Source organism: Hemitrygon akajei, chromosome 5, assembly GCF_048418815.1.
Source record: "Hemitrygon akajei chromosome 5, sHemAka1.3, whole genome shotgun sequence".
In the NCBI taxonomy this organism is placed as follows: Eukaryota; Metazoa; Chordata; class Chondrichthyes; order Myliobatiformes; family Dasyatidae; genus Hemitrygon; species Hemitrygon akajei.
In genome coordinates this window covers 47,453,701-47,473,060 of record NC_133128.1, presented here as the reverse complement: position 1 = coordinate 47,473,060, position 19,360 = coordinate 47,453,701, and the positions used below count along the sequence as shown (strand labels likewise).

The 19,360-nt window shown below is 39.1% G+C and overlaps 1 protein-coding gene across 1 annotated transcript in view; it reads right to left on the bottom strand.

Annotated features, from left to right (window-relative positions):
* LOC140727744 (sodium/potassium-transporting ATPase subunit alpha) overlaps positions 1-18,855 on the bottom strand; it is a 50,180-nt gene extending 31,325 nt beyond the window's left edge. The window contains exons 1-3 of the mRNA XM_073045453.1: positions 18,734-18,855; positions 876-992; positions 731-790 (exon numbers count right to left, since the gene is read on the bottom strand). Coding sequence (XP_072901554.1) covers positions 731-790; positions 876-992; positions 18,734-18,745 — 189 coding nt within the window. The 5' untranslated portion in view covers positions 18,746-18,855. The remainder of the gene's footprint in view (positions 1-730; positions 791-875; positions 993-18,733) is intronic.
* Between the last annotated feature and the right edge of the window lie 505 nt (positions 18,856-19,360).

Below are 19,360 nucleotides of genomic sequence, written 5' to 3'. Positions count from 1 at the left end.
ATATATTACACACTGGGGCTAGCAATATCATGAATGTTCACCCACCCTGTTTTTGGATTGTGCCCCTCTCCCATCAGGGAAGAGTGTATGTAGTAACCACACCAGGACCACTAGACTCAAACAGTTACAAACCCACTCCCCAAGCAATCCAGTTGATCAACTCTATCCAATAAGCCACCCCACCACCACTAAATATATACTATGTGTATATATAATCAGCCTGTATAACTTTTTTTTCCCCATTGTGTTGTTTTAATGCTGCACTGGACCTGTAGCAACAATCATGAATCTTGAATGAGTGCAACCTTTTGAGAAGCTTCAACATCAATTCACATAGAATGCTAAACATGCATGAAAGACAACACAAGAAAAACAAAATACTTCACAAGATTGATAACAGATTCAAGTGTAGAAAAGTATTACAAAGCACTTCACAGAATTATAAATATAAATAGATTCACACAAGACAGTCACAAAGGAGTGATAATATCTTGAAATAAGTAGCAGCAGCGCTTCTCAGAAGCAGCAGCATTGGATTTGTAGAAGGGACTTCTGGTAATGGTAGTACAAAATTGGCAGACTGCAGTGGACAAGGGAGGAATAAGATACACAAAAAATAATAAGGATGTTAAATAATGGAAAAGCTTACAGAAATTGAAGATAGGAGATCAGGTAGAGAGATGAGAGAATTTTAAACTTTGTTGCCTCGGAACCAATGAAGCACACTTACCCGTGTCAGGTCGGTCCCATATTTCTGGTGGAGCTCATCCAGGCTCAGTTTATGATCATCCTGGAACATGAAAACTGAGCATTAGATAATCCCAAATATTTTTCAAATGAATCAAGGAACTCAAAAGTGGGCAAAGTATATGTACCAATGCAACTTCTTTCTTAAGATCATCCATATCCGCAGACTTTTTTGACTTCTTGTCTTTCTTTGTCCGCTTGGCATTTTCTGATGTTGCCGCAAGCTCATATTTCTCACCTGCAGCCTGGAAAGTAAATAATTTTAATATATCAGATGGATTCAGTAATACAGGTGAAAAATCTATCTGCCTAAAATACTTCCACTGGTTATCTCTAACAATTGCTGAATGGTTATATTTTTCAATGTTTTCTAACCATGTACCATGCACAGGCCGAGGTCCACCTATCTCAGATTCAGGAATATTTGCCAGACAAAGTAATGGTTATGACTTGGTGTTATGGCATGCTTGATTTTCCACTTTAGAGATTGGGATTTAGGGAAAATGTTCTGGTTTAGTCAAAACCAGACATCTGGTAGAAGCTTATTCTGCCTTGCCTCACCATGTATTAAATTCATGAATGACCTAAAATGTCAGATAAGGCTACCTCCTAATGAAAGAACTACAGATGTTGCATGCCTGGGCATCTTCTGGCTCAGTCGGAGCTTATACCTTTTTAAGGTATTATTTTCACAGAAATGGAATTAACAAGTTTTCTGTCATCATAATTATCTCCATTTACATGGCAGAAACCCTCTGCTTAAAAAGATTTTCCCAACTTTTCCAAAACCTGAAACAAAATGACATCGCAAGACTGAACAGTGGAGAGCATTAACATGCAATACCAATTGTCAAACAATATTTATTAGAATTACTCCTCCAAGGTCAAGGCAACTTAACCAGAGGTAAAAGAGCAATCACAAATTGACAGCAACCTTGCTTAAAAATGCTGATTTTCTTTAGCTGACAGGTTCATTTTCTGTTTTCTTGCAGCACTGTTCTGTATCAGAATTTGCCATGTTCTCAATGTTTAGCAAATTGTTTTACTATTCTTCATACCAAATTGTATAATCTAACCACCAGCTTGTCTACTTGCTTGAACTGCCTATAATGTGTTGCAGATTCTGTCCTTTCAACAACTCACCTTCGCATCTAGCTTTTTATTATCAACAAATTCTGGCAGAAGTACAGCATGTAACAAGTCCAGGTTATTAAAAGAAACAGCAAATAGCTAAGGGCTCAGGAGTGATCCCTATTAACTCCCTCACTGGTTTCAGACAGCCTGAAAATTAACCCTTTTATTCCCCCTTTCCACATTGTCATACATGGGATTCTGGTTAATTGGGATACATATGGACCAGTACATTTTGGCCAATTAAGTGGTTGTCCCAATTAGCCAAAGTTTCATGAAAATAGTTATGGTATATAAAAGAGAAACTACCATTTAACTGAGTAACAATTTATGCATTTAAATAAAATACAGAACAAATGAGAAGACTACCAAAACCACTACACTATTATAAAACTAACAATTACTAACAGTTATCAATGGAGGAATGCATATATGTGTATGTTCTTTTGATGCAAGTGAACAAAATCAAACCAACACCTCATGCAGATAACAGATTGCTTTCATACAATGTTTTAGATGAGCGCATCATCCAAATCTTCATTTTTATTGTAGCATTCAAGATGATTGTTGATACCTTCAAATTTTCCGTAGTTCCTGACTTGAAGTAGTGAAATAGCTTCATTTTCATTCCCAGGTGTATCTGGCATCTTCAAAGCAGAACTCCTGAAACCATGCTGGTTCTGAAACGTCTTATTGCTAATTTCTCGCCAATTATCAGTGACAAGATCCACTGCTTTTTGAATGGAACTGGTACTATTTAAAATCTGTTCGCTCTAAGCACAATGGAAGTGTCTATGGCCACACAAGTCCATGCTGCTAGTTAGAACCTGTTCAGCAACAGGGTCCTGCCCCAGTTAAGCAGCATAGTGTCCAAACAGAGTTGATACACAATTAATCATTAAAATTGCTTCATCGCAATGACTGAAGCATTTCCAGTCAGAAAATCGGCCTAAGGATCTAGTCTTCTTAATATTGCATTTGCCTCAAGATAGCAAGGACTATTAAAACAACTTATCCCTGTTAAAATTCACTTGAGAAATTAAACTTCATTAGAATATGTCAAGCTGTTCTTAATGCCATTAAGTCAGAATTTATCAAATTATGGCATGCCATTTCATTTTGAAGTTAATACACAAATCAAGACACTAAAATAAGGTTACTTTCTTATTAGGCAGTTATATATATTTATTCCCATCAGTCTTAATTTGGGGATTACAAATTGAAGACTGTTTAAATGCTTGAAATCTAACATCTGGGTTCCTGGGTAATAATTAGAAAATAAATGAATTTACCAAAAAGGAAATTTTGACTAAAGCATAAAGGAGTTTAGTGAGATATCTTTCACAGAATAAAATAACAAGATCACTTCACTACTGCACCTATCCCACTCTCTTGCATGAAGAGTCTCAGTGTTTTATGCAACTTTAGCCCGTTGCAATCAGCAAATATTTTAGGAACAAAGAATCATGTTAAGAATTAGCCTGAGTTTTAAAATTTGTCCCCAAAGGCCATGTTAAACATCAACACAAGTCCCTCCAATAAACCAATAACGTATTTTTTTCTGACGGGTATGGAAGTTATAAACAAATGCGTGGATGTTGAAACATTCTGCCTTGTCACGTACCTAAATAAATCATATTGATCTCAGTTTGAGTGAGACTATCCATTTCAAATATTGTTCTTTGTTCCTCTTAATTGTTAGCACTAAATCATAAGACTGACCTGCCATAAATGATTGGTACACAGAAAAGACCAAATCCTGTCAAGAAGGCACCTGTGCACAATGCTCCTTCATCTACATCTTCTGGATGTTTTATCTTTCACATTTGTTTTTTTCATCTTGAATGTGTTTCTGCAACTGTTGGAGCCTGTGATTTGCAGCTTGGGAGATCATTTGAGTGTTCCAGCACTCTGCAGTCTCCGAGAGGCAGAGGTGGCAAGCGTGGGCTGGCTGCGAACCCTTTAAGCGACAAGGGAGATTGAAATGTGGAAGATGAATGCTGGTTGCTTGCCTTCTGATCGCTGAGGGTCTCTCTGCGACCCGAGCGGGACAGCCTGCCGTTGGGCCTGGAGAATGTTACCCAGGTTTTCTACAATTTGGATGTGAACTTGGACTAAAGACCCCCCCCCCCCCCACCCCAGTATTAGTTTTTTTTTAATATTCTGTGTTTTTACCCAATCTTTATCTTTTTTTTGTATGGGGGGTGAGGGATTTTGGCGGCTAATGTATCTGCTCCATTTTTGTTCACTTTTTTGTGTGGAAAGTGAGGATTTGGGGGTTGATCACACTCTTCCTTTCGTCCTTAGTCTTGTGGCTATCTGGACAAGAACATTTTAATAATAAATGAATCTTTGGCGAATTCCTCAAACTTTTCAGCAGGTACCCAGATATGCTCAGACCCTTTAGATTGGAGGTTCCCAACCTGGCATCCACAAACCCTCAGTGATGGCAAGGGTCCATGGCATTTAAAAAAAGGTTGGGAATGCCTGCTTTAGATGTTGAATCAGCTATCAGCTCTTGTTAAAATCTATTTGCACTTGTAGCCCAATGAATTTTAAAGTAGAATTTTATGCAAGCTGTCAAACAAATATCACATACATCACTCTGCATCTCCTATAGACCTTGTGCATGTTCATTCAGCACTCTACCAAAAAACCATTACTTGGAATATAATTTTACAATATTGAAAAGCCACACTTATTCAGAGTAGGTATAATGCACAAGTAATTGAGTGAACGTGAAGCATTTTGAGACATTTAGAAAAACGTTAAAAATTTACTCTGCATCTGTATCAGATCACTCCTTATTACCATCCTTTTCTGATCCAAAGCCATAAAACAATTCTTGTTATGTAGTATGGACACGAGTTATCTTCTGGTACCTTTACTCAGCACCTAATCATTCCAGTTAACAACTGTCATTGCACCACTTCATTACTCCGTACTCCATTTAACACCGATAATTACCATCACAACTGAGATTAACTCAAGAGTCACACATCAGGTTCATTAATGCTCTTGAAGGGAGTTCATCTTCTCTAGTTTTACCACATGCTACTTCAAACACGGCATGGCAGCTACTCTTAATGCCCCTATCAAACAACAAAATACTGAAATGCCCAAGGAGCCACTAATGAAAGGTGGACGGAGGATGAGAGGTGCCCTGATAGAGGTGTACAAAATGAGAGGAATTGATTATGTGTCAGAGGCTTTTTCCCCCAAGGTTGAAATGGCTTGCACAAGAGGGCACAGTTTTAAGATGCTTAGAAATAGGTACAGAGCAGATGCCAGAGATGTCAGGGGTAAGTTGATTTTTTTAAAAAAAGAGTGGTGAGTGCCAGGAATGGGCCGCCGGCAAAAGTAGTGGAGATGGATACGATAGGGTCTTTTAAGAGACTCCTGGACAGATACAGAAGCTCAGAAAAATAGAGGGCTATGAGTAACCCTAGGCAATTGTTAAGTTAAGGACATGCTGGCACAGCTTTGTGAGCCGAAGGGCCTGTATTGTGCTGTAGGCTTCCTATGTTTTTATGAAAAACCCAGTAAATAATTTACATGCTAACTATATGCACATAATTAACACAAAATGCTGGTAGAACACAGCAGGCTAGGCAGCATCTATAGCATCTAACGTCAAGTCCTGACGAAGGGTCTCGGCCCGAAACGTCGACAGCGCTTCTCCCTATAGATGCTGCCTAGCCTGCTGTGTTCTACCAGCATTTTGTGTGTGTTGTTGTTTGAATTTCCAACATCTGCAGATTTCCTCGTGTTTGCACATAATTAAAGTAATTTTTTTTTTTTTTTTTACACAGTGTCAGGTTACAGCTCTGGTACATAAAGCTACTTCTTCCATCTGGTTCTTTAGGCCATCACCAATGTGACCTTTCGATATTGACTTCTCCCCCATTAAATAGTTGTCCTAACTGTACAATGTCCTGTGTATGTTACTAAAAAGGGCTTCTTTGGTTTGTTACGAGTAGGAATGCTTCTTTGTCTGTTAAAAGTTTCTCTCGCCGTTGTTTCACTTTAGAATGGCTGATATGGTAATTGTATTCACTTGTTAATCAATGGGGAATGTTATTGTGTTTTGTGAGGCTGGGACCTTGGGGGAGGGGTTGCGCGGGCTTGAGGAGTCCGGAGGGAGACGCCGAGGAAGGAGGACGTGCGCTCGGGAGACCACCGGGGAGTCCGAAGTGGGAGTTTCGGGAGGACGACCACCTAGGAGTCGAATGGTTCGCTGGATGAGCTCCACCGAAGTGCACTAAACTGACTGAATTTTGATAAGTTGGTGCCTTTTGTTTTTCTTGTATATATATATATATATATATATATATTGTACTGCCTAATACTCTTTTAATTTTAGTAAACTCTTTAAAGTGTATGTCATACCGGTATTTGTTGTGAGTTTGATACTACCGGCGGGGCGCGAGGCATAAACTCGATTCTCACAGCACCTGCGTGAACGGGAGGTGGGTTGGTGTGTGGCTGGATTTCTTTTTCCCCTAGACATATACCAGCCTGTTGGGTAAGTGTTACATAACTTACCCCAAAAACTTCATTTTATTGAATGATTGTTTCTTTTAAAATTTATTTCACAAGCAAAACAAGCCTAACATCTCAAATCTCTTCACTACTGAAGCTCCAAATTCTTGTCAATTTCTGCATTTCCAAGGCTTTGTCACCCATTCCTGTTCACCCAAGTCTAGTCCTGGATGTTGGGGTGCATCTTCAAGGAGTAATTCCTCAAAGGCAGCATCCAACATTTCAGGACCCCACTCACCCAGGACATGACCTCTTACTGTTACCATCTGGAAGGAGGTAGAGGAGCCTAAAGCCTAAATTCAGATATAGCTTCTTAACTTGGCCATCAGATTTCAGAATGGACACTGAACCCAAGGACACAAGCTCACTTCATGTTTCCCACTTTTTGTACTAATTTAGCTTTAAACTGCAGTTTTTATTATGTATTGCAATGTACTGCTGCCGCTTAAATTCCATGACACATGCCTGTGATATTAAATCTGATTCTGATTATCTATGATTTTGTGCATCTAAGAAGAGCCACTAGTAGACACCAAGTTCATCTCATCCAAAATACAAACATATCCACAATAGCTAAACTAAGAACAGTCATCCTACAAATATATTTGTTTGCCATCCATCAACATAAATAGCTATATGATTTATAAGATGAATACTCTGACCTAGCACCAAGACTGTAGCTCTATAATTGCTCCATGAAATCTGGAATACGTTACTCTCAGCCTCATTACCAGTTTCCACCCACATACTCAAACTTTCATGCTTGGTCAACTTTAGACTCAACTACTCAAGTGCTTTCCTGACCTCCACTCATCTATAAACAAAGTACACCAGCCTGTATTTGATGACCTACCTCACATCTCCACTCTCCTACTCCCGCCCCCCAGACAGTCATTTTTAAACTCTTTCCTGTCCTTTGCCTTGCACCTCTGCAACATCAAGTCTCTCATCAGAATTCCTCAAAACCTGGCTCAATATGTATTCCTCAATGCCCGTTAACACTCCAAACCCCAAGTTCTACAGTTTCTTCCTCAAAACTTTCAGCTTTTCCCCTCAAGCTAACATTTCATAATTCAAATGCCTGATTACTACTTCTCATCTCATCTACAGCTTATTTTTGTTTGCTATGTTCCAATGAAAGACTATAGCTTGTTATTATTTTAAACATTAGTGTTAAGTACAAAGAGATTAAGAAATTTCTTAAAATCCATAATATCTAAACATGGGAAAAGCTTCTAAACTAAATATGACATTCAAAAATTAAACTGTAACCTCATCGTACCCATTTACCGACGTGCTAAATTTAGAAATAACCCTTTACTATTGGCCTCAAGACAGTCCTGTCCTTGTTAATGGATTCAAAGCAGCACTGAGCTAATCAGTGTCAATCCTGCTCTGAATTGTTTACATTGTACGGACTTGTTCCTGTTCATTACACACTCCACCCTATGGCTTGAACTTAAGCTGCTCCAGGAGTTAAATTCAATGAAACCACCTAAAAAGAAATTTGATTAGCATCAGTGTAATAAAGAAAAAGAATTCAAATTCTTAAATGTTCTGATTTTTCTTTAAAATGGCAAGTCCAGACAAAAGGAAATATACATTGTCAGATAAAAACCAAAGTAAAATTTTTAAACTTTAAAAGCAAAAATAAATTAATAAGTAAACGAGCCCAATTTGTCAATAAATTGCAAATTGTAATATGATTTAGCTTTAGCCACAAAGAAATAGCTTTACATTAGAGCAAACAAGGACTCAAACTGGAATAAAAACAAAAGTTGGAAACAGTCACAATTCATCTGGGAAAAAAGAATCTGGGCTGGATAGACTTAATCAGACCTTTCATCTTCAACCTGAAAATCTGGTCCTCTTTAGATGCTCTGATCTGTTGAACGTTTCTAAAATTTTCCACAAGCTTCTCCACAACTGCTCCCCACACCCCCCCCCCCAAATTTTGGACCTCCAGCATCTACTTTGCTTTTAGTTTTCTAAAATATCACTACGTGATGTTAACCAAGTACAGTCTATGGTGCATTAGTAAATAAAGGTAACATTGAACACATACTTTCCCTCTTTCAACTTGAAGATATTTGCTGCTTTAATGACTAGAAATAATTAGCCTATCAATAGAACATTTGTAAATGGCTTCTGATCTCTTCCCCCATTGTCTAACTCAGACTCATTAGCATCATACCCAGTCAAATTCTGAATAGACCAGAAGGAAATAACTCAGTAAACCCAGGTCAGTACAAGGTCACAATCAGCTTTACATGTAGCTCTAATTTGCTAAGTCCATGACTATAAAGTTTTATATTCTATCACTTATTCCCTGGGTAAGCCTCATTAAAATTAATCTCAATTGTGAAGGATTAAATATGAAGCAACAAAGTCCAGTTCCTTCAGGAATGGAGCAATCTTGTGGTTGGTAGTGTAAGAATTCAAGTTATTATTTTCTTTCAACACAAGCAAATTCACAGCAAGCCCACTTTTGAATATCCTACCCTCATTATCATGATTTTTTATTATTAGACAATAGGTGCAGGAGTAGGCCATTCAGCCCTTCGAGCCAGCACCGCCATTCACTGTGATCATGGCTGATCATCCACAATCAGTACCCCGCTCCGGCCTTCTCCCCATATCCCTCGACTCCACTATCTTTAAGAGCTTTATCTAACTCTCTCTTGAAAGCATCCAGAGATGTACCCTCAGTAAAGGTAGAAAGTATCTAAATCTCAACAAAAATCTTAAAAGCAGAGTCCAAAAAACATTCGCTCCTTAGAATGTGCAGATTTTAATCAAAAATATTTAGCAGCCATAGCTTATACGTATTTCTATACAGATCATCGAAGCAACGTAGTTTTCAAGGACTAAGTATCACACACCTAGTTCGCACACTGTAAATATAACCAGACACAGTAAGATTTTAAAAAGGATTTAGTAACCAAACTTTTAATCACAATTACTAAAAGATGGCCAGAAAAAAAGCTGTACGCTTCCCTGTGCCTTATGTATAAACCACAATTTAAGTGAAAGTATATTTCTCGTCATTGCAAGAATTAATATTTTTCAACATCTCCCAAAAGTATGCTCTTGATCATCCTGAATGATTCTTCCCAGTGCTGTCAGGATATTTTTAGAATTACCCTTCAAAAATGCACAAAACTGTCATTACAACTCACAGTCAAAAATGTACTTCCTTTCAAATGCCAATGCCCCATCTCCACCAGCCTACTGCAAAGCATTTCATTTTTCACTCTGCTTTAATAGGTTATTTCTGAAATTTCCACAACCTCTTATCACCATATCTTTTTTCAGTAATTTTTGTACCAGTCACTGGCAACAGCTTACCATAGTCCTGTCAAGATCTTGTACATCTCTATCAAAACCTTCCTCATCTTTTGCTTTAGGGAGAACATAGCTAAATCCAGCTTCAAAATTTTCAGCCAAAGCCCATCATTTATTCTGGTAAACTTCCTCTACAGCCCTCTTGTAGTGACCAGAAATGAGTGTCATACTCCACTTGTGACTTAACCAGAACTTTAAAGGTGCAATATATATTAATTGAAATATATTCTTTGAAAATTATTCTATCATTATGCCTTGCTACGTTTATAGGTCCATGCACCCAAATCCCTGGTCCCCTCTGTTCTTGCATGCTCTTAAGATTTATGCCTGCAGCAAAGAGTCATCATGCTCTCTGTCTGCCATCCCTCCAAGTTTGAAAAACATTTAAAAATTTACCAATATCTGTTTGAATATAGTAAAATATCACTCAAATTATGCCCTGGCTCTGATACTTGGAGAATGTCAGTAGCCATTCTAAGATGATGCCATCGCCACCACCCTCCACCTGGCCCTCACCCACCTGGACAAAAAAGACACATACGTTCAAATGCTGTTCATTGACTTCAGTTCAGCATTCAACACAACCATCCCTCAGCACCTGATCGGAAAGCTGAGCCTGCTGGGCTTGAACACCTCCCTCTGCAACTGGATTCTAGACATCCTGACTGGGAGAACTCAGCCAGTGTGGATTGGAGGCAGCATCTCCAACAACACTGAGCACGGGGGCACCCCAGAGCTGTGTGCTCAGTCCACTGCTGTTCACTCTGCTGACCCACGACTGTGCAGCAATACACAGCTCGAACCACATCATTGTTTATATTTACATCATTTATTATATTGTAATTTGCCCTTTACTCTGCCTATTGTCTTGTTTATTAATTATTGTACTGCCTTGCACTGTTTTGTACACTTTATGTAGTCCCATGAAGGTCAGAAGTCTAATGTAGTTTTGTGTAGTTTCATGTGGCATCATGGTCCTGGAGAAACGTTTTGTTTTTACTGTGTACTGTACCAGCAGTTATGGTTGAAATGACAATAAAAAGCGACTTGACTTGATGAGAGGCATTGATCGTGTGGATAGTCAGAGGCTTTTTCCCAGGGCTGAAATGGCTAGCACAAGAGGGCACAGTTTTAAGGTGCTTGGAAGTAGACACAGAGATTATGTCAAGGGTAAGTTGTTGTTTTTACGCACAGTGTGGTGAGTGTGTAGAATGGGCTGCCCGCGACTGTGGTGGAGGCGGATACAATAAGGTCTTTCAAGAGGCTCCTGGATAGATACTTGGAGCTTAGAAGAATAGAGGGCTATGGGTAGCCCTAGGTAATTTCTAAAGTAAGTACATGTTTGGCACAGGGCCTTGACTGTGCTGTAGGATCTTCTATGCTTCTAACCACAATCCTCCACATTGAAAAAGTACCACTTTGCATGATTTGCTCATTTTGTTCTTTTGACTATTACTTTTATCTAAAACTATCACAGTCCTTCCATTCAATGAACCTTACATCTTACTGACCAAAATACTATGTTAGAGGATGGTCAGATACTTCCTTAAAATGCATTAAGAGAACAGAGGTGAGGCAGGCTTACTAGAATCATGCCTGAGGACCTCAATGCTGCAATGCCACCTTTTACAGCCACCCAGAGGAGCAGGAGGTTCCCGAGGTGCAGTGAGTGTGCTGGCTCTGCACACTGGCTCTCCTCCTCCTGTTGGTGCTGCTCTCTCATACTTGTTCCCTTGAAGAAAAGCTGGATTGCCTTCAGCTGTGGGAGATGAGGAACTGCTGTGTGCTTGTACTTGCAGGACAAGGCTCGAAGGCAACATCCCCAGCTTTCAGGCCATGCCACTCGGACTTTGTGTCTGCATGTGCCGTACTGTGTTTTGCACCCTGGTCCCAGAGGGACACTTAATTAGTGGTGTACATGTGCACTGTCAAATGACAATTAAACTTCAACTTGATTGACCAGATTCCAAACTCAAATATCTAAGCAATATGGCGGGTAGTACACAAATGCTCTCAGTACTTTCAACATGCAGTTAAAGGATGCTGATAAATTCATACTCTATAGTAGAAATATAAAGAACACACAGAATAGTACAAATTCATGAAAATAGAAACAAGAAATTTTCAACAAAATTAAAAGTAATTTTTGAAGGAAAGAAATCAAGAGTTGGATTAACAAAATGTTCACCAATTGGCAGGATGTGAAAAATGGCACTTTCATGAAACCTATACCAGGCCCCATTAAGTCTGCATTAGAAAGCAGACAAGTTGTATATTTAACAAGATACGACAGGCAGAAAACCAAGTAGGAAAATAAACTTTCAATATAGGAAAGGACAAGGTTATCCAAATTGGATTATTAAAAGACAAACTGAATGATATGAATGGGAAAGGGAACAAATCAGTGGAGGTGGTATAAAAGACGTTTATACATACCCATCACTAAATATCAATCATGAAATTGATCAGAACAATTCCCATCATCAAAAGAATATTACGAAGCATATGCAAGACACAAAATCCCAGCAAAGATATTGATTTCGGACTGGCACAAAGGAAAAAGATCAAAATGACATCAAGGTTTTAAGCCTAAATTGATGAACATTAGTTTTGTTGAGAATACCATCCTTGAAGGTCAAAGTAATGAATTAATGCATTAAAATAAAGGGGTTAAGTGCTTAAACAGAACAATGTAGCTACAGCATCAATGTGAAAACATACAATGAGAAGGTATAATGGTAAAATTAAAATAAGAGTTAGAAATAAAAGTGTAAACATTATAAATCTGAAGTATTCATCACTCCATGGATCCCCACTCAAAAATGGTTCTGAATGGAACATAGTACAGTACATCACAGTACAGGCCCTTCGGCCCACAATGTTGTGACAAAGTTTTCATCTACTCCAAGATCAATCTAACCCTTCCTTCCCTCCCACTTAGCCCCCCATTTTCTTTCATCTATGTCCCTATACAAGTATCTTAAATGCGCCTAAGGCATCTGTCTCAACCTCCATCCCTAGAAATACATCAATGGACCTACTACTCTCAATGTAAAAAAAAACCTACCAATACCAACCTACCGACACTCCAGTACCTTCCTTTAGTCACCTTAAAATTATTCCCTCTCATATTAGCCATTGCCAATCTTGAAAAGGCTCTGGCTGGTCACTCTATGCCTCTGATCACCATTTACACTCGGAAATACTGGTATTGGTTTATTATTGTCTCGTCTTGCAAACTGTTCACAGATTAATCTACAGGTGTGCACATAACTCCCATTTGGACAACGTCCGATCGCATATACGTCCACAGTCCCGATCCACGAACGTAACCATCTCGTGTCCTGCGCATCTTGAGTGTAGTAACGTTATCTCTTAAGTTTCTTTCGAAAATATTACTGTAAAGTGCATCATGGCTTCCAAATGCAGCAAAACCACTCCTAGCGATAGCAGCAGTAGGAGGCAAAGTATTTAATATGGTGTTCACACACCTTCCAAATCACATAACATTCAATTTCACAGAACCTATCGTGGACGTTAAGCAACACATTCCTGTATTACACAGTGCATTGAACCAGAACAAGGTTAAAAAACAATGCAGAAAAAGTGTAAAATCAACTGAAAGAGTGCTATCAAACAATAAAGTGTAAGATCATAGAAGATAGGTTGTGAAGTCAAAAGTCCATCTTCCCATCAAAGGCCCATCCAAGAGTCTGATGTGTCCTGGAGACCAGTGATGCATGCTTTCAGGCTCCTGCATTGTTTGCCTGATGGGGATGAAGGAGAGAGAATGTCCAGGAAGGGTGTGGTCTTTGATGTGCTTTACTGAGGCAGTGAGAAATACAGCCAGAATCCATGGAGGGAATGTTGGTTCCTGTGATATGCTGAGCTGCATCAACAGCACTCTGCAGAGCAGTTGCCATACCAAGCCATTACATACCCAGACCGAGTGCAGCAATAAAAACAGGTAAGAGTCAACAGGGACATGCTGAATTTGTTTAACCTCCTGAGAAAGTACAGGTGTTAGTGGGCTTTCATGGCTCTGATGAATCACTTTTCTTCTTCCATTGCTTCAAAAAGAAAAGCCCAAGATTGCTCAACCTTTCCTCTTAAGAGATGCTCAACCTTTCCTCTTAAGAGAAACTCTTAATTCTAGTAAATCTCTTCTGCACCCTCACTAAAGCTTCCACATCCTTAATATGAGACAACCAGAACTGAACACAACACTCTACATGTGAACTCATCATTGTTTTTCGGAGCTGCAACATTACCTCGCCACTCTTGAATTCAAGGCGCTAATGAAGGCCAATACATCATATGCCTTCTTAAAAACCCTATCAACTTGAGCTTTGACTTTGAGGGATCTATAGATGTAGACCCCAAGATTCCTCTGTTCATCCACACTGCTAAAGAATCCTCCAATTAACCCTGTGCCCTGCCTTCAAGCTCAATCTTCCAAAGCGCATCACTTCACACTTTTCTGAATTGAACTCCATCTGTCATTTCTCAGTCCAGCTCTGCATCCTGTCAATGTCCCGTTGTAACCTACAATAACCTTCTATACCATTCACAACACCACCAACCTTCATGTCATCTGAAAACTTACCAAACCACCCTTCCACTTCCTAATCAAAGTTATTTATAAAAATCACAGAGGGGTCCCTGAGGAGCACCACTAGTGACTGAATTCCAAGCAGAATAAGTTCCATCTACCACCACCCTCTGCCTTCACGGCTTTCCGAATGAGCTTACCAACAAGGGACCTTCGTCAAATAGCTCACCAAAAATCATACATACCAAACTCACTACTCTACCTTAATCAAGTGTTGTCAGTTTCTCCAAGTAGTCGATCATGCTGATGAAGCATGACCTGCCCCTCAAAACCATGCTGACTATCCTAGACTATAGTTTCCTAATGTTTATAAATCCTTTCTCTAAGAATCCTCTCCTATAGTCTGTCTACCACTGATGTAAGACTCACTGGTCTATAATTCCCAGGATTATCCCTATCACTTTTCATGGAAAAGACGACATTTGCCAGCCTCCAATCTTCTGGTCCTAATCCTGTGGTAAGAGAACCCAAAGATTATCACCAAAGGCACAGCAGTCTTTTCTCTCACTTCCCTCTAACAGTTAGAAGGTCAAATATCTTCCCCACCCCACCAAAAAAAAATCAAGGAATAAGCAGCAAAAGCAATTGAATGAAGCATTTTATCTCTGTCAATACCAAAATCATTTACAGAATAATCCAAAGGGTGCAGTGACCCTCTCTACATTCCAGTGTCCACTTGATATGGTGAAGAAATCAATATAATGGGAGTTTAAGGTACACACTCAGTGGCCACTTTGTGAGGTATACCTGCTCATTAATGCAAATATCTAATCAGCCAATCATGTGGCAGCATGGTCAAGAAGTTCAGTTGTGTTCAGACCAAAATTATTTTAACCAAAAATCTGTTATTTTATGGTTTAACTTCTGCTAATTTCAAATATCTACACTTTCTCCGCTCAGCTACATCTACTTACATTTCGTACTCTGACAGCCTCTAAATCTTGAGAATGTTGTAAGTCTTAAGCATAAAAATATATGCAGGTTTATGTCCAGAGGTTACCCGAAAAGTTTTCTTTTTGCATCTCCTCAGCTGAGTTACAGAAACATGACAGCCTCAAACAGCAAGATGCCAACCAGTTTGCAGCTCACAATCTTGAACATACTTCTGAAATTCCATTCAGGCTTACGTATATTTATCACCTCAGTGACGTCATATTTATAACATACACAAGATTTCTCTTCAATCTTTCAGCCCACATTTCTCCTACATGTAACTGTGGTCAATGGCACTATTATATAATCAGAATGACTGAGGGTGTACATGTCCATTCTTTGCAAACACAATTAAGTACTTCATATGAATTTTTGGCCATAATTAAAAAGTGTAATGCTTTAAAAATTAGATTGACTTTATTTTTTAAATGATTTGGCAAAAAACTTCAATAAAGAATACAATCAACACTCCTTTGAAAGGTATGCTTCTATATTATCCAAACAGTAGTAAATTTTAAATATAGAATTGAAAGACTTAAAATTGCATTGAAAATAAATGGAATCCCTCCAACATTTTTGAAGCAAAGCATGATTTAAAACAGCACTTCTATAGCAACTTGAGCCATCAGGTTTCTGGACAGTTTTCACTGCCCCGTTATTCCTCTTTGGCGTACTTTTGTAATTTACAGTAATTTTAATGTTTTGCAAAGTACTGTTGCCAACAAACAGCACATTTACAAGTTGGTAACAATAAACCTGATCCTGAAATTTACTACAGACTAAACTGCTAAGGAGCAGGAATAAAACACCAGGCCCCTCACGCCAACCCAATAATTCAATGTGATCATAGTCAAACTGCTCTATGCTTAAACGTGTCAGTCTCTCATCATCCAAAATTCAGCAACCCCAAGATTTAAAAAAATCCAAAGTCACCACCTTCAAAGAAAATAAATTCTTACAAACCACTACTTTTAAATTACTTTACTATTCCATTGTAATCATGCTTCCACCCCACCCACCAACTAAAGACTCTCCTACTAGCGGAACATTATCAAAAGGTATTGTTCTCTCTGTTCTCCGAGGATGTTTCAGTAAAACCACCCTTTATTCTTCTAAACTCCAAAGAAAACAGATCATACTTTCGCAGTAAGATAGCCATCTAATCCCAAATAGCCCAGTGAATCCCTTTTGGACTACCTCTATTTCTTTCTTAAATAAGGGATCCCAAGCTATGAACAATAGTTCAGTTGTGGCCTCATCAACACCCGATACACCTGTAATATACCCTCGCATTTCTCAACACCAACTCCTTTGCAATAAAGACCAATATGCTCTTTGCCTTTCTGAAAACCTGCTGCACCTGCCTGCAAATCTTCTGTGATTCATGCAGCAAGAACACTTGCATCCCTCTGAACTCTGCTCATTTGTAATCTATATTTAGACAAGTCTGCCACTTAATTTCTCTTGCATATGTGTGTGTGTGTGTATTTGGAGCTCAAGCTGCTTCTACTACTAAAAGTGGTGCCACCTATTATGAATGTAGAAGCAATGGATTTGGTGGAACTAAATTTAGAATCGTCTATTGATCAAAACTCTTGGCAGAGACAAAGCCCATTCCCATTCATGCTGATAGTTATACTCTGCATTTACCTTCTCCTACACTAACAAATAAGTTTCCTTAGGTGCTTCACTAGTTGCTTATTAAAATTAATTTTTACATTCCTTCAACCATTTCTTGGAGATGCAAATTTTACATTCTAATAGCTTCCAGGTAAGTAAGTTTTACTTCTTAATTTCCCTTCTGGATTTAAAGTCAGAGTCATTACAGTCATTTGGCCCACTGAATTACTGATGTGGTGAAATCCAGATGGCTGCATTCCCTGGTGTATCCCATGGCCCTGCAAATTTATTTCCAGTGAGTGCCAATTCAAACTCCTTGGTGCTGATAAAACAGCTTCAAAATTATGTTCTTAATTCTTGCCACAATATGCAAACATTTCCTCTTTGTTTTTATCAACCCCATTGTTATTGCACTATCAATGGCTTTGCATTCTTTACAAAATTTCAGTTCAGTGACATAAAGACTTAACACAACTTCTTTGCTTTTAAAATTCTATACCTCCAGATATGAACCTTAATACTTCATTGTTTCCTCTTTTTTTTTTAAAAAAAAGCCTTAACATCACTGGTAGCATTTTTGCCAAAGGTAAGGACTGCAAGTTCAACTCCCATATGGAAAAGGCCAAGCTGATACTTCATTGCTAGACTTTACAGTGTTGCCAGTGTTTCTCTGTTTTGAAGCATCAAACTCAAGTTTCTTCTGCCCTCCCTGGTGGATAGATCACAATGAAATATCTTTTGAATCACAGCAATTTTAGCCGTCCGCTTAAAAGCTACTTGTTAGGTATTAGTTAACACAATCACTCATGGGAGTTTGCTGGGCACAGATTGACAACTGGATTTCAAGTTGCCACACATAACACATGCATTTAATTGCCTGAGAAGATATTTAGAGAACGCTGGATTTGAGAAGTGCGCTGTATAAACCCCAGCTTTTCAATCTTGTGACGAGTTCAGATTCAGTTTATTGTCATTTAGAAACCACAAATGCAATACAGTTAAAAAAATGAGACAACGTTCCTCCAGAACGTTACACCAGCTTTAATGAGACAAGTGCCTCAGATTCTGAGATATTCGTCGCACCGGTATTATTTCAATTAACTATGCAATAACTCACTTTATTTATATAACCACACGTTGAAATTCTTTACAAGTTAACCGCTCCTTCAACAGTATTGCTCAAGTTAAATTTGCACAATCTTTAACCAGGAAACACACAGACATACAAGCAAAATTTTGTCCCGTGTGTCTCAATCTCAATGTTAACAGAATTTATTCACTGTATATTTCATGAGTGAGAGACCTTTACTAAATTCAGGATTTGGCACAAATACCTATTTTTTTCCATCGGGAAATAAATGCACACATTGTCACATCTCTTCTGATTCACGTTGTGGCAATCCATCATTAAACTTACATCGCAGCTGAGAAGTTGCCGCGACGACTGCAGCTTCAGAGGACGCTAGTGAACCCCGAAAAACCACGTAAGGGGCCGGAACCGGTAATTGTCAGACTTTTCAGATCACTTTTAATTCAATTCCCCGGCTTTTGAGATGTGGTTGTTTCTACGTAACTTTCAGTGTACTGAGATCTCGGGAACAGGCTGCTGAATTTCCAGTGAAGAACCCTCTGCCTCCCCTTCACTTGTCCGACACCTTACCCAGGACTTCAAGGCCTGCGCCCGCCCTCCCTCCGTCCCTCCGTCTCTCTCTCTCACATACCCCCGCACCCCATCCTAGTCCCAAAAGGCCGTTGGGACCAACATTCGTCCGTCCCCGGCATCCGAACACCACCTTCACTTACCCCTTTCCCCATTTTTCCTTTGGAGTGCGATCAGACTATAAATTAAACTTTTTTTAAAAAATTAAATAGTGAAGGTGAAGCGGTCTGCCCCACGTGCCCCACAACTTTCAACGCCACCGGAACCGGATGAAAAGTGGCGAAAGCGCGGGGCGCCAGCTCTTAAATAATTTTACGCATAATGGTTCCGCCCACCTTCCCAGCCACAGCCAATAGAGATCCACAGCCCTTCTGTCAATCATGACGAACGTTGACTGACCGAATTGTCCAATCAACTTTCGGCGAGGCGGAGGGCATGTTGATGTCGCTCTGTTGACCTTTGCGAGGTTGTAGCGTGGGCAAACACAGTTAAAACTTCCTTCAAGTGCATTTAGAGTTATCTTAACTAAAGCTCAACTTATTCCGGTGGCTTCAACCAAGCTGCGGGTTGGAGCTCTTACACTTTTAGAACAATAATTGACGATAATTGCATTGATTGGAATCTTAAAAAAGACGAATTAATAAACAGAGTTTAAAACTAAACGTATCTATGTGTCTTTACGCCATCTTGCAGTAAACTTACGGGTCATTCAAGATAAAATTGGTGCTAATACGTAGTATAGTGAAGTCTCTCATATTTTGTCAGCAATT